At 35.0% G+C, this 26,603-nt stretch overlaps 2 protein-coding genes across 2 annotated transcripts; both read left to right on the top strand.

Moving 5' to 3' along the window:
* Window positions 1-22,650: 22,650 nt before the first annotated feature.
* Window positions 22,651-25,072, top strand: LOC139860534 (uncharacterized). Its single transcript, XM_071849286.1, has 2 exons — window positions 22,651-22,822; window positions 24,111-25,072. The coding sequence occupies exons 1-2, from the start codon at window positions 22,651-22,653 to the stop codon at window positions 25,070-25,072; spliced, it is 1,134 nt and encodes a 377-aa protein (XP_071705387.1).
* An 877-nt stretch (window positions 25,073-25,949) lies between these two features.
* LOC139860533 (uncharacterized) lies at window positions 25,950-26,279 on the top strand. Its single transcript, XM_071849285.1, has one exon. The coding sequence runs from the start codon at window positions 25,950-25,952 to the stop codon at window positions 26,277-26,279; it is 330 nt and encodes a 109-aa protein (XP_071705386.1).
* Window positions 26,280-26,603: the final 324 nt, after the last annotated feature.

Below are 26,603 nucleotides of genomic sequence, written 5' to 3'. Positions count from 1 at the left end.
GACACTTGATCAATGTGATTATATTACAGTAAGTCATGCTGAGTTTGTAAATGGAACGTGATGATTCACAGATCATAACATCATCATGTGCCATGTTATACGACTCTTGTATTCTATTTAACCTCTAAAATATCAAGAAAATATTTCTTGATGATTCGGCCTTTTCCAAGGTATTCTAGTAATTTGACAAGTCAAGATCGTGCCATCACAATTTCCTTCCTAGAACATTAATAATGTTCATTTCGAAATTCATATCTGTGAATTCTGGACCATTACAAGCGGTGCTTAATCGTAAGAAGAAGAAACGAAAGGACAAAACTTCGAAATAGAAATTGGGGTATAAATTGCAGCAAATAAAAGAGAGCATTAACTGTGAATGATAATGATTATAGAAGACAGAAGCAGATACTTTGAAATATAAGGGAACATATAAATCCCAATGACAAACCAGAAATTATAAACCATATATATCGATGCATATAGCAATATAAAGACACGGGAGAACTAGAAACACTATAAACCCAAGAGTATAGTAGAAGTAAATAGATTCTTCCGGTGGTAGATGAAAAAGAATAATGACCGATATGAAAGTTAGAGGTATATCGAGAATCAGAACTGGATGGAGCATATTGATGAATACTTTAAAATATGAGTTGAGGGGGAAAGAATAGAAGGTGATGAAACATGACTAGGAACTTAGAAATCAACATATTTAACTCACACAATGGCGGAATAAGTGAATCAAACCCTCTAGTGAATAGGTTAAGTTTTTTTTTTGATTAATTTAGTCAAACCACAACTAAATCAAGTGTGATTAGATCAACACCTAGAGCTATTATTCACCACCTGGGTGATTTGGACTGAGAGAGAATCGAAGGAGCTCACTAGATCTGAGTGTGTGTAACAAATGAGAGGCTTAACCTAAAATGAAGAACATAAGACTATATATACCCCTGCTGTTGACTCACCTATACGATTCATTCATCACACGTACAAGTTGGCTTCATCAGTCGTACGGGTGATCACTCACTCGTGTCTTCTCATTTAGGTTGTAATTGTGACTTAGCTCAGCATCAACCGTGCGTATGAGCCCGTCAGCTGTACTAGTGAGGCTTCACTCGTACGTCTGACTAAGTCTAACATAGTTAAACATCTAAATCTCGTTCATGCAGTTCCTGTAACCACATACAAACACGGATAGGATAATAACGAGCAATCATGGTGGCCTGTAAACTGTTGTACCTGCAATGGACGCGGGTAGATGTCTAGGAACTTGCATAAAATGCATCAACAGAAGGTGTGAGTTGTAAGGAAACGAAGGAGGTGAATTTATAAGAAAATCTCCTACAGAACAATTAAAATGGACGATCGCATTTAAAGCGGATCCTAATTCCATTGATTACCGGAGAGTCAAATCTTATTAAGAAGATTTTCTTCAAATCCCTTGAAATCTGGGAATCAATCATATCTACGTCAAATGATACGATGAATCTACACTTACTCATTTCACTCTTCTATGTTAGCTTCATTCGTACTCTTCATATAAATGGATTGTTTATCCAAATTATTCGCTGATGATAAAACTCTAATTTTCAGCCCGTATGCATCATGAAAACATACTTATTATCATTCACGACCTTTCCACTCAAATTTCGGGACGAAATTTCTTTAACGGGTAGGTACTGTGACAACCCGGAAATTTCCAACCAAATTTAAACTTTAATCTTTATATGTTTCCGACACGATAAGCAATATTTGTTAAGTTAAATTGCAAGAATTTTAAACTATGTTCATACATTCATTCAACCTCGACCATGTTCCAACGATTCACGAACCATTAAACGAATATGATTATATATGTATATGTGTATATATATTATAACTTGAAACGTAAACAAAATATTAGATTAAATACTTTATATGATTGTATCTGTTTCAAAATATTTATCAATGGAATTAGAAGATAAGATCAAATGATTGAATTATCAGATATATTGAATTATGATTACAAGTCTCTGTTGAAAGGCCCACGTTGATTTGAGAAATCTTTCCGTTTTAACAATATTCGGAAAATGGTAAAGTGATTTATAAATAAGAACAAATTGTCAATCATTGAGAACTAGACAAAGGATAGTGGAAGATTGAATCTCATAAAGACTCGATTGATCTATTTAGTTTCAAACGTACAAAAACGTTTTCAGTTTAAAAAGAACTTTATTATTAAAACGTATATAACTTTTATAAATATCTAGAACCACTTTTGACAACTCGTTACTTAACTAGTATGATAAAGATAACGATATTTATATTTTATTTTATTAAATATATATAACGATTTAAATTAATATTATATATATTTATACGCGTATTATACGTACATAGTTTTATACTTTTACTATACTTAAACTTTACATTTACTTTATTTTTACTTTACTTTAACTTTAATAATTCACTTTAATAATTCATACTTTAATAATTCACTTTAATAATTCATACTTTAATAATTCACTTTAATAATTCATACTTTAATAATTCACTTTAATAATTCAAAAATCTATTATAAATAGAATTCAATAGGTTTCATTATTTCATAGAAACTTGAAAATATTTTTCTCTAAACTCTCTCAATCGATTTACATATATATATATATTTACTCCGTATTATTTCAAAATATTATTACTATACATAAAATATTACGACGGAGTGCTGTCCGAGTGATTTCGAAATTGTTTTTCGAGTAGGATAGGATTAAGGAAATTATGGGTTATAGCTATGGAGGTGATTGAGTATGGTTCATGGGTATGCTCGTGAGGTCAATATAGTGTTTATCATTTCCGTTGCGTCTACGTACCTTTCCTGCAATATTGAATCTCAATATTGATACGTGAGTACTCATAATTTAACTTTTACATACTAATAGTGTATCCCTGACTAGTGCTCGAGTATTTAGAATTATGCATGCTTGTACTTTTGATATTGCCCTTAGACAGGTTAGGTTGAATATTGAATTAGTTACACTTGCGGTTGAGATAAGGTATAAGATATGCATGTCCTTGGAAAGCTAGCGAAAAATTAAGGACTTTTCCTTTAGATATCGAATGGTTTCGATGAACGGATTAGAAGTTATAATCAATTGAATTTTCTATATTTTTATTAAAAATGATTATTATTATCGTCGTTTTTATCGTCGTTCTAGTTTTATCTTATTATTATCATTATTATTATCTTTATCAATAAAAGGAATTTATCATTAAAAATTGTTATTTTTTTTATTATTACTATCGTTATTATCGTTAAAGTTATAATTAGTATTATTATTATTATTATCCAATTATTATTATTATTATTATTATTATTATTATTATTATTATTATTATTAGTATTATTATTATTATTATCATTATTAATATATATATCATTATTTAAAAATGGATATTGTCATTGTTATTATTATTATTATTACTATATTATCATTAAGATAATTATTAGTATTATCGTTAAAAATGTTATAGTAACTATCATTATTAATATTCGTGTAATTAAAACAAATATTTGTAACACCTAATTATTTTGATTACTATTATTATCATTATTATGAACACGATATAAAAGACAATTAAAAGCTATTAAACGAAACGATTAGGAAATAATGAGTAAGAGTACCATGATGAAATTAAAATATTATAAGATATTGATTTAGATAAAATTATCGTTCTTATTATTTTTATCATTACTATTATTATTAAAAATATCGTTAGTATTAAAACTATCATTTTAACAAAAATTATCATTTTAATAGAAATGTCATTGTTACTATAAAATATCATTATTATTATTATTTTAAATAGAATTATTATTTTAAAGATAATATTAAAAATTATTGTAAATATTAAAGTTATCATAATTAGAATTATCGTTTTATCATAATGTCATCTTAGTAATTATAAATATTGATATTTTTATAATAATAATTATTATTACAAAATAATACAACTTTTACTTACTATCATTATAGATATTATTTTATCAAATAAATATGTGATACAAACATATTTTACTACGTGTAATAACTTACTTTAATAATACCTATCATATTATCTTTATGATATTAAATGAACCCTATAAATTTTATTACTTAATATATATAAAAGTATATTATATTATATAAATTTAATATAAAATTTTATTTATTAATAAATAAATTATATTATTTACTCTAATAAATCTTTTAAAAATATTTAAAAATATAAAACGACGATATTTAAACTATATATTAATCATGTATAGATTTTTGAAAATTATTTTGAGTCAAATTTACTTTTGTTGACTTTTGCATATTAGTCTCGAGCATTAGGATTGTGGTACACTATGACTTGGCCTAATTTGTTAGACAAATATTGACCAACACATAATTATATATAATTAATTTAGGTTCGTGAATCCGAGGCCAACCTTACACTTGTTCAATGACGTTATATGTATTTTTACTACGAAATACAGTATGGTGAGTTTCATTTGCCTTTTTACCCTTTATATTTTTGGGACTGAGAATACATGCGCTTTTATAAATATTTGACGAAATAGACACAAGTAATTGAAACTACATTCTATGGTTGAATTATCGAAATCGAATATGCCCCTTTTTATTAAAGTCTGGTAATCTAAGAATTAGGGAACAGACACCCTAATTGACGAAAATCCTAAAGATAGATCTATTGGGCCTAACAAACCCCATCCAAAGTACCGGATGCTTTAGTACTTCGAAATTTATATCATGTCCGAAGGAGGATCCCGGAATGATAGGGGATATTCTTATATGTATCTAGTTAATGTCGGTTACCAGGTGTTCACCATATGAATGATTATTTTTGTCTCTATGCATGGGACGTATATTTATGAGAACTGGAAATGAAATTCTTGTGGTCTATTAAAATGATGGAAATAAATGATTATGATAAACTAATGAACTCACCAACCTTTTGGTTGACACTTTAAAGCATGTTTATTCTCAGGTGTTAAAGAAATCTTCCGCTGTGCATTTGCTCATTTTAAAGATATTACTTGGAGTCTTTCATAGCATATTTCGAAGAACGTTGCATTCGAGTCATTGAGTTCATCAAAGATTATTATTAAATCAATTTATAGTTGGATAGTGGATATTATGAAATGGTATGCATGCCTGTCAATTTTCGATGTAAAGAAATTTTGTCTTTTAAAAACGAATGCAATGTTTGTAAAATGTATCATATAGAGGTCAAATACCTCGCAATGTAATCAACTATTGTGAATCGTTTATAATGTATATGAACGGGTCATTTCATTTTTGGGGTGTGCTCGCGAGATACCAAAAAAAAAAGGGCTGTTGGTCTTTTTGTTTTAGAGCACAATAAACAAAACCATTAATAAGGGTTGTTGACCTTTATGTTTTGTATAAAAGGAATCAAGAGTTTTTAGTGTTGCTGTTGGTGTATGCAAAAGGACGAACAAAGAGTTGTTTGCTTGCTGACGACAGTCACAAGAAACAATTCAAATAAAAGTAGTACTTTTATTGTGGGTTATATGAACTAGCATTCAATCGGTGTTGTTTGACGTGCTTGTGGATCAACCATAGAGATATTCATACACTTTGAATATATGTTTCTACCTAGACGTGGACAATTGTTTCTTCCATTCTTGCATCGCTCGATATAGGTATATCTAAACTCCTCTTTGTGAATTTATTATTTGACAATTATTAGTGTGTAATTGGATCTTGTTGGGAATCGTTAATCGTGTGGAGCTTTATAATAAAATAAATGATGTTTATTTTAATGTTAATAAAAGATATTTATTAATGTATGGAAATATATTTATTTTAATTGTTCTGCTGCGTTTTTAAATATCTAAAGTACACACGGTTTTCCATCAGAATAAACTGGTGATGTGTTTTTATTCAGGTTGTTTATGATCATATGTTCAATCAATTTAGGTAATCCAATTAGAGTTACTTTCATTGATAGAAGAGTGGAGTTGAGATCTTGCATTTTGGTTGTTAGTGATTCTATTTTTTCATCATGAGCATCAGTCTGATTTTGAAGATGGGTAATAATTTGTGGATCTGGATTCATTATGATGGAGATGAAGGGTTTGAAGGGCAATGGAACCAATGATAGGAAACTGAATTATAGCAGTAGCAATTTCAGTAATAATAGCAGCAAAAGAATACGAAGAAATCACTAAATAGAAAATAGAACTTTATTCAATAGATTCAAGTGTAAAGATAGCAATCAAAGATGATCTCATATGATCAATCTCTGCCCACTCAGACAAGATGAACAAAATCTTGCTGCCCAAGCTCTCTAAGAGCCGATACCAAAACAAACACTAATTTTCCTCACTGCCAATACAAAACCATGGCTTCTATTTATACATGTTATCATCTCACATAAGTAACCCTAGACTAATTGGGCTTCGGTTGGGCCTTGGTGAGCTGGAAGGTAGATAATAGGCTGATCTCTATCAGCCTGTTATTTAGATTGTTTATATTTTGGAAGTCGTGCTTTTGTAAATGTTGTTGGTCATGGTCACAATATGCTTTTGACTGATGGTTTAACTTTTATCATGAAAAATAAGTGTTGTAGGTTCGTGACCAGTCTCTTTGTTCCATGTGTTATTAATACAGATTGGTAGAATAAGCGAGCCGACTGATAATTCTTGATTGAAACCTGTATTGAATCAGCAAAAGCCAATACATTTATTATTTTTATGTTATGTGTGTGTACTTTAAGTTCCTCAATATCCTATACAGATGCCATTCACAGTTCAGCTTCATATTATTATATATATAATGAATAATGATATTTCATTGCAGACAGTGGATCAGTTGTTATTCAGTGTTGTTATTCAGGCTGAGTCGAACCATCACTTTTACAAATGTGTTAAGGCATTTTTGGTAACCATCCCCTTTCTTATTGAGGCGAAGACGGTTGGAGGTGAGACATGTTATTTTAGGAAAAGAATTTCAGATCCCGTGTTGGGAAATTACAGCCTCACTAATTCCCAACACCCAGCCCAATGATAATAGTAAAGAAATAAGAACAATACACAACACAAGATTTAACGTGGAAACTCCAAAACAGGAGAAAAACCACCGGCCCCCAAAGAGAGAAATACACTATATCACAAATTGTTACAATGATATAGGCGACTCTCTTAAGCCAACTACACTCTCCAAAATATTTAACTAATACAACTCTCAAACAAGTGTAAGAAAGAAAGAAATAATCAAATACTTAAAGTGTATTGATTGGTGCAATTTGGAAGTAATCACATGGCCTCCTTTTATAGCCAAGGAGTTCACCTCTAACTTCACTCTTCTACCAATGTGGGACAAAACTCCATTTTTCCTTCTAACCAAAATATAACTAAAAAATCTCTACCTTATGGATAGAAGAAAATAATCATGCTTCCACATTGCAAAGATAACCGATGTAGACGCTTCCTCGATGACAACTTCAAGATCCTCATCTTCATGCCATTGACATTATCTCCCAAGAGACAAAACTTGCATCTTTACCGAACATTGTCTAAACCGACAATCATTATCATCACAGACAATCATAACTCTTAACAAGAATTATCATACTCCACCATTAAGAGTATAGCACTTAGAATATCACATTCCAAGCATTTCACCTCGGCACATGTTGTTGAACAACCAGCTGAAACTTTATGGTGCAACTTCCTGTTTGGCTTTCCCTGAAAGTTTCATCAGCTACAACATCAGTTTCTACCACACAACCTGCATCAATGCCAAACCAATGCCCATGTGCAATTGTGGAACTGCTAACGAACATCCCTTTCCATGGTGGCATGGACACACCATGAGGATGGTGTGACTTCAGAGAAATTCATCACTCTTCGTAACAACGGAGACAATGTTAGCGTCTTTGGAGCCATTTGCCGGATTAGCTCCACCTGGACATTTAATCCTTACATTCCCAGTCTTCCCGCACCTCCAGCATACCAGATTCTTTCCAGAGTTTCTCTTTCGCCTATCCAAACACAACACTATCGTATCTCCTGATGACGAGACCTCGTTACCTTCCAGTCTTTTCTCCTCGGATAGGAGCTTGCTAGTAACATCTTCAAACTTCAGATTTTTCTTCCTATACATCAAAATAGGTTTCATGTGTTCATAAGACGATGATAAAGATAATATCAACCTCAAAGCTTTATCTTCATCATCCGTTTTAACTCTAATAGCCTCCAGTTCTGAAACAATACCGTTAAGAATACTTAGATGATCTGAAATCTTTGAACCCCCCATCCATACGCAGAGTATGAAATTGTTCTTTAAGACACAACCGATTTGAGATGCCCTTGCCCTGGTACAACTTCTCTAGTTTAACCCAAAGCTCATTTGTCGTTGATAACCCGTGCACATTTGCAAGCACGTTCTTTGCAAGACACAAATGAATCGCACTTGTTGCCCTCAAATCCATATCATCCCATTCTTCTTCATCGAACTTACTGCTAGAATCACTGCCGGGAACAAAGGTGGGTTTACCTTTCAATGCTTTGTGTAACCCGGACTGAATCAACACATCATTGACTTGAACCTGTCATAAGCCAAAATTGATCATCCCATCAAATTTCTCTACATCAAACCTCATTGGACTGAACTTCGACATCGTATCCGTATCCTATAAACAATACTTTCTCTGATTTTGCTCACGTTTCGAATAGTCAAAAGATGTAGCAGGTAGCCAGGACCCTTTAAATCGGAAATCCACAACTCGCCACTAACAAATCCAACTATTACTACGAAATAGAAAAATATTGTCTAACCAGATACCCTATACGATCAATAGAACTCGTTTCTGATGTGGACGATCCACTCCCGTGGCAACCACAGAGCATACTCCGACTCCTATAACCGAGACCCCCGTCAAACCTGACGATCTATACCAGTTGTTGGGAAATTACGGCCTCACTAATTCCCAACACCCAGCCCAATGATAATAGTAAAGAAATAAGAACAATACACAACACAAGATTTAACGTGGAAACTCCAAAACAAGAGAAAAACCACCGGCCCCAAAGAGAGAAATACACTATATCACAAATTGTTACAATGATATAAGCGACTCTCTTAAGCCAACTACACTCTCCAAAATATTTAACTAATACAACTCTCAAACAAGGGTAAGAAAGAAAGAAATAATCAAATACTTAAAGTGTATTGATTGGTGCAATTTGAAAGTAATCCAATGGCCTCCTTTTATAGTCAAGGAGTTTACCTCCAACTTCACTCTTCTACCAATGTGGGACAAAACTCCATTTTTCCTTCTAACCAAAATATAACTAACATCCCGATCTCTCCACCTGTTCTGAACAGGAGGTAAACTTTATTGCCTTTTAATTTGAGATGAAACAGTCTTTTGTTGGCTATTTTCTATTTACTTTTTGCTTAAACCATGTTTTTAAGTAGGATTAGTCTTACTATCGAAATATTGGAACACTTTGTTTCTTTTTTGTTAACTTTTAACTGTATGTTGTTTTTAAGGGAGTCTTGCTAATAATGAACTTATACACAACTTGTGAAGACTGTAAACGTTGAAGTAGATACCCAATAAAATACTTAAAAATGTTTGATCAGTATAAACAAGATGAGGAAGAAGACGGGGGTGGGAGGAAAATAAAAAGTGGAGACAGAAGGACAGCGAAAAAAATGAGATGATGAAATGGAGTCTGAGATCCCGATCAGAAAAATAGGGAAAAATCGTTAATAACATCATATCTATGTAACGATTTGAGACTTTTGTTTAGCTGTATAAAAACTCCACGTTTACTTTTTGAAACATTTTTCAGTCTTGATTTACTTTCGTATCCATCAATAACACCATTGTTTGAAACTTGTAACCTTGATATTTGCGTATTAGTTTCATTAATTTACTTGGATTTTGTGTTTGAACTTGTAGAAGTTTGCTACTATTACTTAAAGAGTATGTGATATCTTAGATTTAGAATCAAGTTTTTATCTGCTCATTTAGCTCTATCACATTATATTTTGTAAATTATTTTTGAGGAAAACTTTTTCTCATGAACCCATTTTTTTTTAGCTGTATAAGATTCGGAGGGCCCTAAGCATAGAGTTGGTGAGTGTTGGGGAATTACAAATTGAGATTTTGAAGTAGGTTAGGGACGTTATTCTATATTGAAACTTATTCTGAAACTAAGTAGACTTATGATGAATGGTATCTTCTATTGAAAGAAACTTTCACATTACAAGTTTAGAGCACTAATCATAACTATAGATCCTCGTAGTTGTATATAATTAACAGATGTAGGAAAATATATATTGTTTTGAAAGGCACCTTTATTTATTATTTTATATGGGTGATGATTCGTAAACCACTAATTTTTAGCCATACACCACCAAATATGTTTTACACTGTTGTACAGTACAACACTATAATGCATGTTTGATGGTGTATGACTAAAAACTGGTGGTGTACGAATCACTACCCATTTTATATACTCTAAATGACACTTGGTTAGCTAAATATATAATGTATCTTCTTGTTATGTGCCCTGTTTTGTCTCTATATGTGCTATGACTTGTAAAACATAAATGCTATCATTGTCTATAAGCTAGATAATCTATTACCTGACACTATTGTTCTTCTGATTTTAGGTTGCATTGGAGTATTTAATTATGGAAGACTATGAAAAGGTTTATTTGGTTGTTTATGGAGTGATCTCATGGACAACTGAATTTTTGTGTAGGTACATGGCCAAAAAAGTAAGCTTTATGGTTTCGGAATTACTGGTTGTAATTTTGCCTTTGATTTTAGCGACTAAGTTACAGTGAATCAAATTTTCCTATTGTGTTGCACATTTTTGACCAACTTTGAAAATAGTGTGACTTGAGTATGGTGAAATCAACCTCTAATGTCACTTTTGGTTCCTCTGTTTTCGCATTAGTAAGCCCAACTCTTACAGGATTACAATCCTTTGCTGGAATCCCGAATTCATGTATTACTGATCTAAAGCTTCTTCAAAGTTCACTTATGAGACGATGAAAAGCTTCCTACTAAATTCTTACCTCCGTTAGTTGAAGTATGATGATACCAAACAATGTACAAAAATATTGAGTTTAAAATGATTCGAGTGAGTAATGCAATGGTTTGGTTCCTAAAAGAACGTGCATGATTTGAAGAGATAGCACACTATGAAAAAAATGACAAAAACTTCAAATAATTTACTCACATGTGTTCAAGAAGGATTAGTAGTGCCCACCTCACAAATTCGCATTATATCCAATTAAGAATTAGGAGTACCTACCTGATAAATTAATTCACAATACATGTGTTTCTTAGACCACAGATCCTATACCGCCTACATGTCATCACAAACGCCCCACACACGCTTGTAATGGGGCGTTTGTGGGCGTTTATCTCGGGGCATTTGTCATCTTGAAACACCGGAGGGGAGGAAGGTGATGGTGAGGTAGCGGGTTGTGATTGGTTCAATTTATTTTCTCTCTTCTACTTTTTATTATTTATCTATCAAATATACCAGTTAAATTTTAACACATCACTCACAAAGTTTCTACAACCTCTCAACAAACACCCATCATTACAACTCACCCCTTCCCTTGTCATGGCCATGTCAACGGAAAAATACCCCTTATTCACTTCACCTCAACATCACCATTATCAATAATGGTCTTAAGAACAGAGTACTACTATAAGCAAAGGCATGAATAACTGAAAATGAGAAGATAGCAAGAATTGATTCATTCCGGTCCGAAAAGGAGAGGAGCAAATCTTAGTGAAGATATATTGCCAGCACACGTTGTTTCCAAATAAGTACCGAAGGAACAAGAATATCTACCAATAAGGATTAAAAATAACATCGTGGAGAATCTGATAAATAATGAGAAACTGAAGGACTCTCAGGGGATCATGGATTTTTTTTAAGAGAAGTCGTATTTACAAGGCAATCTCATATGACCTACTTGCTTATTACTCGCATCAGCAAGAATTATGGAGGAATGTTAAGATCGTGAAAAATGATAGGGTGAGTGGTTTCCATCCCGGTCAGTGATTCCAAACCTAGTTTTCCAAAAAAAATATAACCAGTTTTAATAATGCATGCCATACATTTTCTTATGTACATCAATTTTAAAATGTTTTGACCTTTCATGAAAAACATGATTATCAGCTAATAGTAAGGCAGATTTATTATCACAAAACAAACTTACATTTAGCACTTTATATACTTTAAGATCAGAAAGCAATTTCACAACCCATAAAATTTCACAAGTTGTGGTAGCTAAAGATCTATATTCAGATTCTGTAGAAGATCGTGAAACGGTAGGCTATTTCTTACTTTTCCAACTAATGAGGGACTCACATAAATATAAACAGTATCCAGAAACTGACCTTCTAGAGCCCAAACATCTACCCCGATATGCATCTGAATATGCATAAAGACTGTACATACCTTGATTTTTAAGAATCTGAATACCAGCACCAGGATTACCTTTTAAGTATTTTAGTACTCTAAATGCAGCTTTAGTATGAGACTGAAGTGGAGAAAGCACATATTGAACGTTTAAAAAAATGAGTTTAAAGGAGTTGACATGGGTTTAGAGGTTAATTGAACGTTTAAAAAAATGATTAACAGTCGGTTAGTTAAACGTTTAAAAAAATAAAAGAATGAAAAAGTAAGGGAAAAAAGGTTGTTTTAATAAATTGCTAAAGAATATTGGAAAAAAGTATTTTGAAAAGAAAAAAAACGATCTACGAATGTAGCTAGCAACATAGCCTACTTCCTCGAAATCCATTCCAATCTCGTAAAGGCAACTTTTTGAAAGTTAACTTTTAATCCGGAAGCCAACTCGAAACACTTAAGTAAATTTCGAATGCTATAAGCATTAGCTCGGCTCTATTCACCAAGGAAAATGGTGTCATCAGCATATTGAAGATGTGAAATTAAAATTTTGTCACTTTCGATCTCAACACCTTTGAAAAGCCCATTATCCGTAGCCGCTTTTGCCAAAATATTTAACCATTTGGCGGCTAATATGAAGAGAGATGAAGAGAGAGGGTCGCCTTGTCTTACACCTCGAATCTCTAATGTCACTGAATGGTTTGAAGATCCTCCACAAATCAGCCACACCCTAAGTTTCAGGGAAATTGAAAACATGAATGATGTTAGATGGATTCCGAATAGTCTTGATAATCGATCTTGTAGTCCCCCGTTGTAATTCACTCGCGATCTAGTCGTGCCAACCTTCCTTGCATTTTCTCTCCTCACACAACCCCCCCTCTCTCTCTCTCTCTCTCTCTCTCTCTCTCTCTCTCTCTATCTCTCTCCCTCTCTCTTTCTCTCTCACACACCCCCATTGTAATTCTACTTATTTTTCAGTATATTTTTGCCACAAACGATTTTTTTTGGACAACAGTAGTTGGGGATCACCCAGTGGGGACTTAACCACTCCCGCGATAATCTCCCGCAGTTGCTATACCCGCCCCCAACTGCGCGCCCAGGAGAACACTCGCACTAATCCCATACGGGCATGGACGGTAAAACCACATCCCCTTTACCCCCCCCCCCCCCCCCCCCCAAATGCGATGTGGGAAAGGTGCCATGAGTGGTACTTCATAGCATGGATGAAATTGTGGGTTGATATGTAGTCAACGAGGGTCGAACTCCTGACCTCCCCTAAAGGAGGCATGCCACCAACCATTGGATCACATCACAACTTCTCCACAAGCGATCTTTGTCTCCACCCCTCGTGATGTTCATCTTAATTTTCTTTCGTATCTTCAGTTGATGTAGGGCCTTTGACATTGCTCAGGAGTTGGTTTCAGTTATGGTTGTTAGGAATTAGATAGACCCCAACAAGACAAGTGATTTAAACCAATCAGTAACTCACGAACGATAAACGAATAATAAAATATAAAACGATAAAGATAAACGATACGAGATTTAACGTGGTAATATCCCAACTCCAAAACACAGAGAAGGGTTTACTCCACGGGCGCCAACCAGAGATTTTTTCACTATATTTTTCGTGCACATTGTTGTGGGTTACATCGGGTCCTAATTATAGATTTATAGGTAAAACAAACAAGGAAATAAGTTTGGGAGCAAGCAAGAAAATTCTAGCCGCCCAGGTTCGCGATCACGACCTCTTCCTCTTTCCAAACTAGTGATAGCGAGTCTTCATCAGAAAGCAATCGTAACTCGTTTGATTCCTTGTTTAATTCTTTTTCGCACTCAACAATCATTGAACAATGGTAGGAGCACGGGTTTCTCGAGTAGGTGTTTTTCAAGTGTTGGTTGTTTAGTAGGTGTATATACATCAATTCAATTTGATATTCATTAGTTTGTTTAGTGTGTATGGGACTATGGCTACGTACAGTTTTTCGATGTAATTTGAGTTCTTTCAGGGTCGAGGTCAATTGTGTCACAACGATTCTTTGGATCTTTTCAATCGCATATTCGCATGTTATAGTTTCTGGTACAATTGTAAAGAAAGAAGGAAAAAAACGACCAGATAGTTATTTTATATTCTATTTAGGCAAATAAAAAACAAAGCTTTCAATTATTCCTGGGGTAAGCCTTTGACACAATGTTGGACATTTCCAACACAAATAATTCTTACCAGAAAATAAAAGGAAAAATGAAAGATTAAAAAACTCATACGTCGACAAAAATGTGGGTGTATATAGATAGTTTAAATTTAATGGATTACTGCCCGAAACGGAATAGCCCTTTCACGATACCATCTATTCTTTTAACCCATTATGGAAAGTAGAATATTTTATTAATAAAATAGAATCTCGGATTCGCAATATTATTTAAAAAATCAATATAACTCGTCGAAAGTCTTCGGTGCTATTTATTTAATTATATTTATAATCATTGTGCTTATACCTTATTTAGTAAATACAATTTATATATATATATATATATATATATATATATATATATATATATATATATATATATATATATATATATATATACACTAACCAGTGAGGCACGATCATTGAAAAATCAATTAAAAGATTAGTTATGATCAATCGCAATCATTATATTTTTAAGCTCGTTTTACGCACATTTGGTAAAATGCCCAAAATATTACTTATGATTTATTTTAAAATAATACTGTAGTTTTATGTAGTGCTATTTTTTTTTTGAAAGACAAACCTACAATCTACACACGAAACAACGAATATTTACATCTCACTACCTCAAGTGAGGCTTGAACCCACAACCTCTTGGTTGAAGGGTTACTCTCATACCGCTAGGCCAAGGGCCCTTTGGTTTATGTTAGGGGTGTTCACAGTCCGGTTTGGTCCGGTTTCAACTAAATCTCAAACCAAACCGGCATCCACGGTTTCAACATATATGAAACCAAACCAGACCGAGAAAGTTGTCTTACTGCCCGGTTTGGTCCAGTTTAGCCCGGTCCGGTTTGACCAGTTTGACGGTTTTAAGTTCTATTTCTCTCTCTTTGTTATCCATATTACAGTAGCATAACATGGTTGTAGGAATAGTAGGGAATGGTGCCAAAACAATTTGCATTTCATGGTTGTAGCGATAAACAGACTTGAATGCCTATACTGGAGATGTAGGGTTATGTGGGTTACAAGAGATTTGTTAAATGCAAAGTTTTTATTTTAGTTCAACCGTGTATCTTCAATCATTACATGAATATGGTAAACCTCTCATTCGCAACACTTCTGTATCTTCTTCAGGTGGTTTTGGCAAGTTTGAACTGGTACCCAAGTACAAGTCATAATATCATCAGCAATTAATAGATTTTGATAATATTATTTTAATGATTATTTAATATTTAATTAAGTGATATTGTTTTATAATCCAAGAAAATAAGTTTGAAAAAGATCTAAATCAATTGAATAGCAGACAATCCAATTGTAATATTGGTCTCTCAGTTACTTTTATTCCTTACTGATCAAACCCTCTCATTTTATGAGTTGGTTAGTCCGGTCCGGTCCGGTTTAACCGGCCGGTAGCCTAGCGAAACCGTAAACCGAACCGAGTTTCACGGTTTGGAGATTTTCAAACCGGCGACCAGCCGCCAATATTTAAAACCGGACCGAACCAACTAAATCGATACGGTCCGGTCGGTTTTCGCGGTTTGGCGGTTTTGTGAACACCCCTAGTTTATGTAGTGTTATTTAAGTTAGAGAGTGTAAGTACAAATGTTAATAAACTTAATAAGTCCCAAAATAAAAACACTAAAGGCTTGGACAAAAAGCGTTTTTGGATAACCAACTTGATCTGATAAGTTGACCCGGACCATGTTGACACATTTCCTTAGCTGCATGCCTACTTATTTTTCTTAATTATTATGGATATGTTTACGTGCATCTTTATAGATAGTAGATATATAAGTTTGGAACAAAATTTTTTATAAAATAAAAATTGTAAAAAATGAAGGACACTAAAATACATGAAGAACGTATATGAATATTTGTTTAATTTAAATCTATATATCCATAGGGAGGTGCATGGTAGTTAATAAAATTTCGAGGATAAAAGAATACTTAATAAATCATAATATAATAAATGTTCTATATTATTATTATATTTATTTTCATTATAATAATAATTATTATTATATAAAATAAGAATTTAAACATTTTATGTGATGTCATTCTTTATTCTTTATTTTAAAAATTGCTGACGTGTCAATTTAGTAGAAAAAGTATTTTTGGTTAGTTATATTTAGAAGGTTTTTAGTTATATTTGAAATGTTTTTAGATATATTTAATTTATCTGTGATATATTAATATTATCTATCTATCTATAATTTATATGAAACAAGGTTTTAGAATGCATATGTGGCATCTTGTTCTTATACTATTTTAAAAAATCATATTTGTCGTCATATAAATTAATCTTAAACATTTAATATATTTTTCTAAATTTTATATATATATATATATATATATATATATATATATATATATATATATATATATATATATATATATATATATATTGAAAGGATCCTGGGCGAACTCTCCATGGGAGAGAACCCAACGAATCACCACCTGAATTTACCAGACATCACAAACAATAAAGCTGAAAGTTAAAATCGATTAAAACAAGATCCTATGGCAGCGATTATCAACTTCCTTGAAGGATTATACTCCAAATCATTAGCAAATTCCTCAATTTCATGATGAACAGTGAACGAATAATGAAGATGAACTACAACTTTGATTTTTACGATTCAGTTGTTTTCAGACCTTGATTCCTTCACAAAATCTTCTAGTCGCTGCTATTGGAACAAGGTAACATCAATTTCAAACATTAATTCGATTGAACTAATTGTTGCTTCCAATACCAGATAAAGATTTTGAGATTAATACATTGAAGGAAGTTGTAGGGGCTTTCATACCATGGTCTGTCTTGAGAATGCGTCTGTTAAATAAAAAGGTACCTACATAATTGCTTATTTTTAGAATTTTCTAAAATGATAAATCACTATACAACAGTAACTACAAAACTAGTGTGATTAGTAACTATTTTTTAATGTAAATATTATATTTGTTAACAGGAGTGTGAAACAAAATCAAACACTGATGAATTACAAAAAAAAAAAAATTGATAAAAATGTTGCTCCAAGTAATAAGCAGATGGATATAAGTGCTGCTCCTATTAGTAAGCAGGTATATGTTCAACGAAGTACTCACCATATATAATTCAACTTACAAAATTATATTAATATATAAAAAAATTTTGATGATGTGGTGTTCAGGTTGTTGCAACTAACCAACCAATAACAGATTTACAAAAAAGAAAAAACAAGATGTGCTTACCCAGCTGATCATATTGGAGAATGCCATACCCGACAGACCAATTGTACAAGAAGTGTATACTAGATGGATGACTAGAGAAGATCCTACATCCGGATGTACACTTAATACCCCTCCTGGTGTGTTTGCAGGCGTAACAGGTAATTTGGTAACTACGATTGATGTTGATGACATCATGACATTTTGGAAAAAGGGTTGGTTGGATTGCAGCATTATATTTTCCTTCATGATGTAAGTACATTTATGTTATCTTTTGCACATGTTTTCATATTCATATAGGTTACATTGACAGTAACATGTTTTCATATGTATCATATTTTACTTATGCACATGTTTGACTATAGTTTAAGTTGAACGGTAACATCATTTGGCCTTTTACTTCATATTTGTTAGGGGTCTACACAACTTTATGAGAATAGCCTTTACCAAACCATATGGGTTAATTAACCCTTATTCGATCCAAGGCAAATTGATTGAATCTGGCAAAAATGATGTGATAGACTACTTAAAGACCGCCTTCAAATCCACTTATGATTATTTCTTCGCACAATATGTTCAGAAGTATGTAAATCTTCAAATTATATCATTACTAATATATATAACAATGCTTATATATATTTTTTCTTCTAAATGAACGTTGTTTTTGTTTTTCTAGAGGCCACTGGGTGTTGTTTTTTGTATCGCTAAAAGCGAACAAAGGAATTATACTTGATTCACTGAATAGGAAACAACAGAAGACGATAAACAATTATCTACTCGCAGATTGTATAAATCAGTAAGACGGCATTGTTTATTTTAATTAATTGTTTATTTAAATAATATTTTAAATAACAGTATTCTGCATTAACTGTTAATTATTTGTATTTTTATCTAATTTTCAATAGGGCTAGGGGTCCTTTGAAATGGGAAGTAGTCAAGGTTTGTCCAAACATCTATAGTCTTATGTTAATGTTGAGGTTCATATGTTTATGTTAATGTTATTGTATACGTTTTACATGTTAAACGCGTTTGCAATTGTCATGCAGTGCAATCAACAACCAGGCAGTTGGGAGTGCGGTTACTATGTCCTCAGTTGGATGTATTTGATCGCAAGTGGTGGTATAAAGAGAGAATTTCGTATTGACGAAGTAAGTTGTTGGTATTGTGAAAAATTACTAAATTATTTCTGTTTGTATATTTTTAAATAAAACTTATACTTTATTATATATGTTAATATAAATTATATAATAAAGTATATATTGGGAATCTATTTGAAATCTACAGCTTTCGTGGGATGAACGTTGCCTTTCTACCATCGATCTAGACGATATTTTTGAAAGATGGCATTTGTGGAGTCCTTTTTGATCTCAACAAGGTATGTTGTAATGGTTGTATTACTATTTGTGGAGTCCTTTTTGAAAGATGGCATAAGTTAAATTAACTATTTGTATTACTATTTGCACTGATCAAGAATCATTTTGCATATCAAGTTTGCATTAATTGATGTCATATTTGGATGTTTATGTAGGTTTATAGCAGAATGACATACCTGGATGCTTACAAAATGGGCAGAATGCTAGTTGAGCGTGATATATATTTGGTGCAAAGACCTTCGTTTTTTCTATATTTAAAGTATATTGACGATAGATGTATTTTGTATTACATTTTGTTAGATATAGGTACAAATCAAATACATTATGTCAATTGTATAGTTGAGTGTGGTGTAACAATTTTAATTTGTCTATCTGTAGAATGTTTATACATTTATTTATAATCATGTAATAATTTTTTCGGTTAAACCACTTTTACAACACATTTTAATTGCCAGCAGAAAACTTACCTAGCTAACACGTCTAATTGGTAACTTGCAAACACGTCTAATTGCTAACACGTCTATTTGCTAACACGTCTAATTGATAGTCTTGGCGTGAAATTTTGAATGGTAGTTGATATTAGCGGCTATTTAAAAATTTAAAAATTTAATATTATATTCTGATATTTAAAAAATTTGGGAAAAAAATGGCGGGCACAAGTTAGTACGGGACACGACTAATTGGGTTTTCAAATTCATCAAGAACACGTCTAGTTCTTACTCACAACACGACTAATTACACTAACGGAACACGTCCAAATGGCTTTTGACCACGTCTATTTGAAGTAATGGAACATGTCTAACTGACATAACGGACCACGTCTAATTGAGATAACGAAACACGTCTAACTACCTACCGTCTAACATCTGTTGAACACGTCTATTTGTTGAGATTCGACACGTCTATATAAGTTTATTAGATCGGTGCAAGGAACCGGTGTAATTGGCAATATCAATTAGAGCTGTGTCATTTAGACGTGTCATTCAACACGTCTACATGGCCTTTTACGCACGTCCAAATATCCCGTTCTGTAGTAGTGAATAAAAATAGTTTTATTAACAAAAAACTATATCAATGTAAATTATGTTCGTCTTTTAGTATTTTAATTTTAACTTTAACTTGGCCTTTTACATTCATTTATTCATCATCAACAAAACCTAACATACCCCCTCAAATTCAAATATCAAAATGTTTTAACTAATCACAAAATGAGGAGAGAGAGTGAGAGGGGTTAGAAACTTTCAGGGCATGGCGGCACGGTAAGGAGGCGAGAGCGATACAACGGTGGACTTCAAGATCGCTTAACAAGACTATTTGGAACCCATTTGACATCTTTCATGTTCTTTAACTTCTCGGATAAGTGGACGGTTCCCAATTTATGGAAACTTTTCAAGCATTACGGTGATATTCGTGATATTTATGTGGCGGCTAAAAGGTTAAGAAACGGTAACAAGTTTGCATTCGTAAGGTTCTGCAATGTAGGAGATGCTGATCAGATGTTGTTAGCTTTAGAGAAGATCACTTTCAATGGAAACCCAATTAGGATATTCAAAGCTAGGGAAAGAGAAGAGCCCAATATTACTAGAAGTCACGCACACAGATCGAACAATGGGGAGTGGCAACATCACTCGAATGCTTTCAGGGACGACCGGGACTTTCGTGATGTTGTCAATAACCGAAATGAAGATCTAAGGGCCAAGCTCACAAAGATGCATAAGGAGAAGGAATATTTAAGAAATACACTTACAAGACTAAGAAAAGAAAAAGAAAGCTACTCAAAGAACAGACCTGAGTCTACGACCTATGCGGATGGTAGAACCGTAAATGTTAAAAACATGCAATGTAATCTGGGTTTGTTGGGGAGGTCTATCTTATGCGAACTAAAAGGTCTGGAATTGTTTAATCAATTCAATGACCTATGCAAAGCTGAAGGAATGCAAAATTTCACCCTAAAATACTTGAGAGGAATGAGCATGCTTATAGTTTGTGAATCAACAATGGCTGTAAATAACATACTCGACAACAAAAACCATGATATATACAAATGGTGCAGTGATGTTAGGGCTCTAGAGAAAGCATATAGGTCACCGGGTAGATTGGTTTGGGTTATCATTAAAGGAGTTCCAGTTACTAGATGAAACGAGGAGACATTCAAAGCCATAGCAGGTTGGTAGGGTAGAATCCTTGAAATGGAAAACTGTAACATCGAAGATGGAAACCAGAATCTTACAGCCGGTAAAGTCCTACTATATGCACGAAACAATGCCACACAAATAGATGGCTGGGTAAATCTTCTTGAGGAAAATGAAATGGTGTACGTCAGTATTAAAGAGGAAACAAGCAGAGAATTACAGTTTATTTTCGATCTAGAGGAATATTTGGAGGAATTTAAATCAACAAAGTCCAGCTCAAGTGATGAGCTTATGGAGGATGACGAGTTCGTAGATGATACGTATGACTACTCGGATGAGGAGAATTTCATATTCAACCAGGTCCTAGATGTCAATCAATCAAACATGAAAGATACCAAAAACAGTGATGATAGAAACCCAGACAGGGATCAATATTCCGGCGAAATCAACCGGAAGTGTAAAAATTCGGTTGTCGAAGATGAAGGGTCAGGTTGTGGGGATTTTTGCAACACTTTCCAAGGCAATCATGAAGACGTGGGCACAGAGAAGGTAGATAATTCAGTTCCCAAAGCATCGATCGAGGGTGATGGGGTGTTCCCAAGTACGGCGCCGTTTATTGATGATATCACCAGCGTGCAAAAGAATTTAGGATTGGATGAGGGGCATGAACAAGTGGCAGACAAGGGCCCAATCTCAATGGACTGAAATAGTGGGGCTCATTTAAGCCTAAAAATGAAAGCAGATAATACTAACCTCATGGGTCAGACTCCAAATAAGTTTAAAAACCCATTAAAGAATGGGGTAGGCCCAACAGCAGATGGATTTATTCCTAGCCCAACTTTAAATAATCAAAACAAGCAGGATACTGAATTTGGGGCAGACTTCACAACTAAGGGCAATGATCGGTGCACTCCAAAAAAATTAATTCCCAGAACTCAAAAAGTCATCGAATCAAATAAAAAAGAGTGCTGCTGGTCTAGTATACGCCGGTGGAAAACCTCGTCTAGAACGCTAAACATCAAAAGTGTCGCTAGAAAGGAGAGACAAGGTAAGGCACCAATTCGATCTAGATGTACTTCATGTGCATCTAAGAGTCAGAAGGAAAACTCGAAGGCAAAAGGAGCTGTAGATAAAAGCACTAATTCAGTGTCAAACCTAAATAGTGATGGGCGGAACAAGGAAGAACCTGATTCATACAGCTCTATTAATACGAAAGGGGTTCAGGAATTTGGTTGCCGATTGGGGTTAAAATGGCAGAAGAAGTCTGCTGTACAATAGGTAATTAACTTCTTTTCGATCACTAATTCTTTATAATGAAGATTTTATCTTACAATATTAGAGGATTTGGAGTCTCGAAAGACAGTAAATTCGGGCCTATTAAGAAGCTGATTTTGTATGAAAAACCATCTTTTATTGCTCTACAAGAGACAAAACTTCACCTTGTTAATGATACATGGGTTCACTCACTTTGGTTTAACACCCCAGGTAAAACGTTCCCCGTAGCATGATATTGTTCGCTTTGCAGAGATAGGGACGTACCCTTGTCTCCCCCGTAGGTTGCTCACGGATTTTTCTTGGCGACCACACACGACGAACACTTTTCCAGGAGGTCACCCATCCTGGTAGTGCTCTCGCCTGAGCACGCTTAACTGCAGAGTTCTCATGGGATCTGCTGCGCTTGTGGTCCCAAAACGCGTCATGCTAGGAAAGGTCTCCACACCCTTATAAGGCATGCTTCATTCCCCTCTCCAACCGATGTGGGACGGATGTAACACGGGTGTTACAATCCTCCCCCATAATGGGACACAGCGTCCTCACTGTGCACGTTTGGTCCGGGGCCTGGCTCTGATACCATTCTGTAACACCCCAGGTAAAACGTTCCCCGTAGCATGATATTGTCCGCTTTGCAGAGATAGGGACGTACCCTTGTCTCCCCCGTAGGTTGCTCACGGATTTTTCTTGGCGACCACACACGACGAACACTTTCCCAGGAGGTCACCCATCCTGGTAGTGCTCTCGCCTGAGCACGCAACTGCAGAGTTCTCATGGGATCTGCTGCGCATGTGGTCCCAAAACGCGTCATGCTAGGAAAGGTCTCCACACCCTTATAAGGCATGCTTCGTTCCCCTCTCCAACCGATGTGGGACGGTATTCTGTAACACCCCAGCTTAACATGACCACAATATTGTCCGCTTTGCCCGCAGGCGCACGGCTTTTTCTTGGCGACCACACACGAGAAGTACTTTCCCAGGAGGTCACCCATCCTGGTAGTGCTCTCGCCCGAGCACGCTTAACCACAATGTACTCGCACTTCTACTCAGCCAGTGATCCCAAAACGCGTTGTGTCATTTAAGCGTTAGTATTACCTTATAATCCCATGATCACTCATGTTCGTGGGCGATGTGGGATTTGCCTAGGGTGTTACATTCACCCCCCCTTAGGGACTCATCGTCCTCGATGAGGTTTGCCCCACCACCCCCAACGGCACATGAGTGGCTCTGATACCATTCTGTAACACCCCAGCTTAACATGACCACAATATTGTCCGCTTTGCCCGCAGGCGCACGGCTTTTTCTTGGCGACCACACACGAGAAGTACTTTCCCAGGAGGTCACCCATCCTGGTAGTGCTCTCGCCCGAGCACGCTTAACCACAACGTACTCGCACTTCTACTCAGCCTGTGATCCCAAAACGCGTTGTGTCATTTAAGCGTGAGTATTACCTTATAATCCCATGATCACTCATGTTCGTGGGCGATGTGGAATTTGTCTAGGGTGTTACATTTGGGGATCTAATGACTGTGATTTTATCCAACAAGAAATGATCGGTAAATCGGGCGGACAACTCCTAATTTGGGATTCTAAACTCTTCGAGGCAGTTAATGTCATTAAGTTAGATCGGGTAATTGGTATTCGCGGAAAATGGAAAATCAATGGTGCTAATTTGAATGTCCTTAACGTATATGGCCCACACGATGATGTCAAGAAGCAAATACTATGGGATTTGCTTGATAGTTTGTTATCGGCAGATGATGAGGCATGGCCAATTTGTGGGGATCTAAATGAAGTTAGGGATCACACAGAGCGTTTTAATTGCGAGTTTGTTGCGAGTAGAGCAAGGAGGTTCAACGACTTCATTCTTTCCAATAACTTGTTAGACATCCCTTTGGGTGGAAGGGCATATACGCGGGTCAGCGATGATGGTACAAAGTTCAGCAAACTGGACCGTTTTCTTGTCTCGGAAAAGTTTTATTTATTGTGGAATAACCTAGCAGCGGTGGTATTGGAGAGGAGGGAATCAGACCACTGCCCTATTGTTTTAAAGGATGAAGAGAAGAATTACGGTCCAAAACCTTTTAAAATTTTTGACGCTTGGTATGAAGATGAGAGTATCGAGCAGGTGGTTTCTGATGCGTGGGCTGCATCTACAACCACAGGTGTACGAAAAGACAGAGTGTTTCTGAATAAGTTAAAATGTGTCAAGGTTGCCTTAAAACTATGGAGTAGACAGAAATTTGGGCAGCTGGATGGCGAAATTGAGACACACAAAAATGTAGCACAGGCGCTGGAAATTAAGGCAGAATCATCCCTATTAAATTCGCAGGAGCAGGCCTTATGGAATAATGCAAGAAAGTGTTGGTTTGAAAAAGAGAATGCTAAAACAAGCATGCTTAAGCAAAAGGCTCGTGTCCGGTGGGCTCTCGAGGGAGATGAGAACACAAAATTCTTCCACTGAATCATATTGAACAATTACAATAGGTGTAGTATTTGAGGCTTACTTATTAATGGCATTTGGAATGACAATCCGGAGGATGTTAAATCAGCAACTCTCAATCACTTTAGTCGTCTATTTGAAGAGCCCAACATCTTAAGGCCCTCGATGGAAGACCTAATCTATCCGGTGATAAATAGTGATGAAGCCAGTGCCTTAGAAAGTAAGTTTTCTGAATTCAAAATTCTCGAGGCCATTAATGACTGTGGGAGTATGAAAGCACCGGGTCCGGATGGTTTTAATTTGCGATTTTTTAAGAAGTTTTGGGGTTTAATTAAGGATGACCTTGTCGAGGCGATCTCTTGGTTTTGGGAAACTAGGGAAATTTGTAGAGGGTGCAACGCATCCTTTGTTACCCTCATTCCCAAAAAAGTAGACCCGTTGGGGCTGGGAGATTATAGACTGATTAACCTTATCGGAAGCTATTATAATATTGTTGCCAAAATACTTTCCAACAGACTTCGGAAGGTTATACTGACACTTTTAGGGGTTGAACAGAGTGCCTTCACAAGAGGCAGATTCATCTTAGATGGAGCTATAATAGCCAATGAGATTGTGGATTATCTTAAGGATAACAAGAAGAAGGGTATCATCTTCAAAGCCGACTTTGAAAAAGCATTCGACAGCCTTAATTGGAACTTTTTTAATGGATGTGATGAGAAGTATGGGATTCGGGTGCAAATGGAGGAATTGGATCTTTACGTGTCTTAAATCGGCTTCTATCTCGATTCTCGTCAACGGTGCTCCAACTAGTGAATTTTCTCTTGAAAGGGGCGTTAGACAAGGAGACCCACTTTCCCCTTTTCTATTTATAATTGCGGCAGAAGGATTGAACATTCTTATGAAGGCGGCAACGGATAAAGGTCTTTTTAAAGGTATCGAGGTCGGAAACGATGGTGTACTAGTATCACATCTTCAATACGCGGACGACACTATCTTCTTCGGGGAGTGGATTCGATCAAATGCCAGTAACCTTATGAACCTTCTTAAATGTTTTGAGCTAGCTTCGGGTTTAAAAGTCAACTTCCAAAAGAGTTGCATTTATGGTGTTGGGGTCGATCATATGGAACTTAGCTCCTTAGCCCACAACATGGGTTGCCTAGTTGGAAAGTTCCCTTTCATTTACTTAGGGTTACCTATTAGATCGAGAATGAAAAAAATTGATGATTAGCGTCCGGTAATTGATAAATTTAATAGTAGACTTTCGAGTTGGAGGATGAGATCGATGTCATTTGGTGGAAGACTAGTTCTTATTAAAGCGGTTCTTACAAGTCTACCATTGTATTATTTCTCGCTCTTTCGTGCTCCGCCCTGTGTGATTAAATTACTTGAGAGTGTAAGGCGTAATTTCTTTTGGGGCGGGTCGGGTTCGGGTTCCAAAATGGCATGGGTAAAATGGGAAAACGTCTTAAACTCATTCGAGGGGGGGTTGGGGGGGGGGGGGGGTTAAATATCGGGTCACTTAAAAGCAAAAACCTTGCACTTTTGGGTAAGT

This window comes from Rutidosis leptorrhynchoides, chromosome 7 (genome assembly GCF_046630445.1).
Source record: "Rutidosis leptorrhynchoides isolate AG116_Rl617_1_P2 chromosome 7, CSIRO_AGI_Rlap_v1, whole genome shotgun sequence".
NCBI classification, from domain to species: Eukaryota; Viridiplantae; Streptophyta; class Magnoliopsida; order Asterales; family Asteraceae; genus Rutidosis; species Rutidosis leptorrhynchoides.
The sequence above is the reverse complement of the archived record's forward strand: the minus strand, read 5'-3'. Positions and strand labels throughout refer to the sequence as shown.

Bases quoted from the DNA above. Each gene is read 5' to 3' on its own strand.
- LOC139860534 (XM_071849286.1), top strand. From the start codon at position 22,651: ATGAAGATTTTATCTTACAATATTAGAGGATTTGGAGTCTCGAAAGAC. The intron at 22,823-24,110 runs GTAAAACGTTCC...GAATTTGTCTAG, and splicing joins ACTTTGGTTTAACACCCCAG to GGTGTTACATTTGGGGATCT.
- LOC139860533 (XM_071849285.1), top strand. From the start codon at position 25,950: ATGAAGGCGGCAACGGATAAAGGTCTTTTTAAAGGTATCGAGGTCGGA.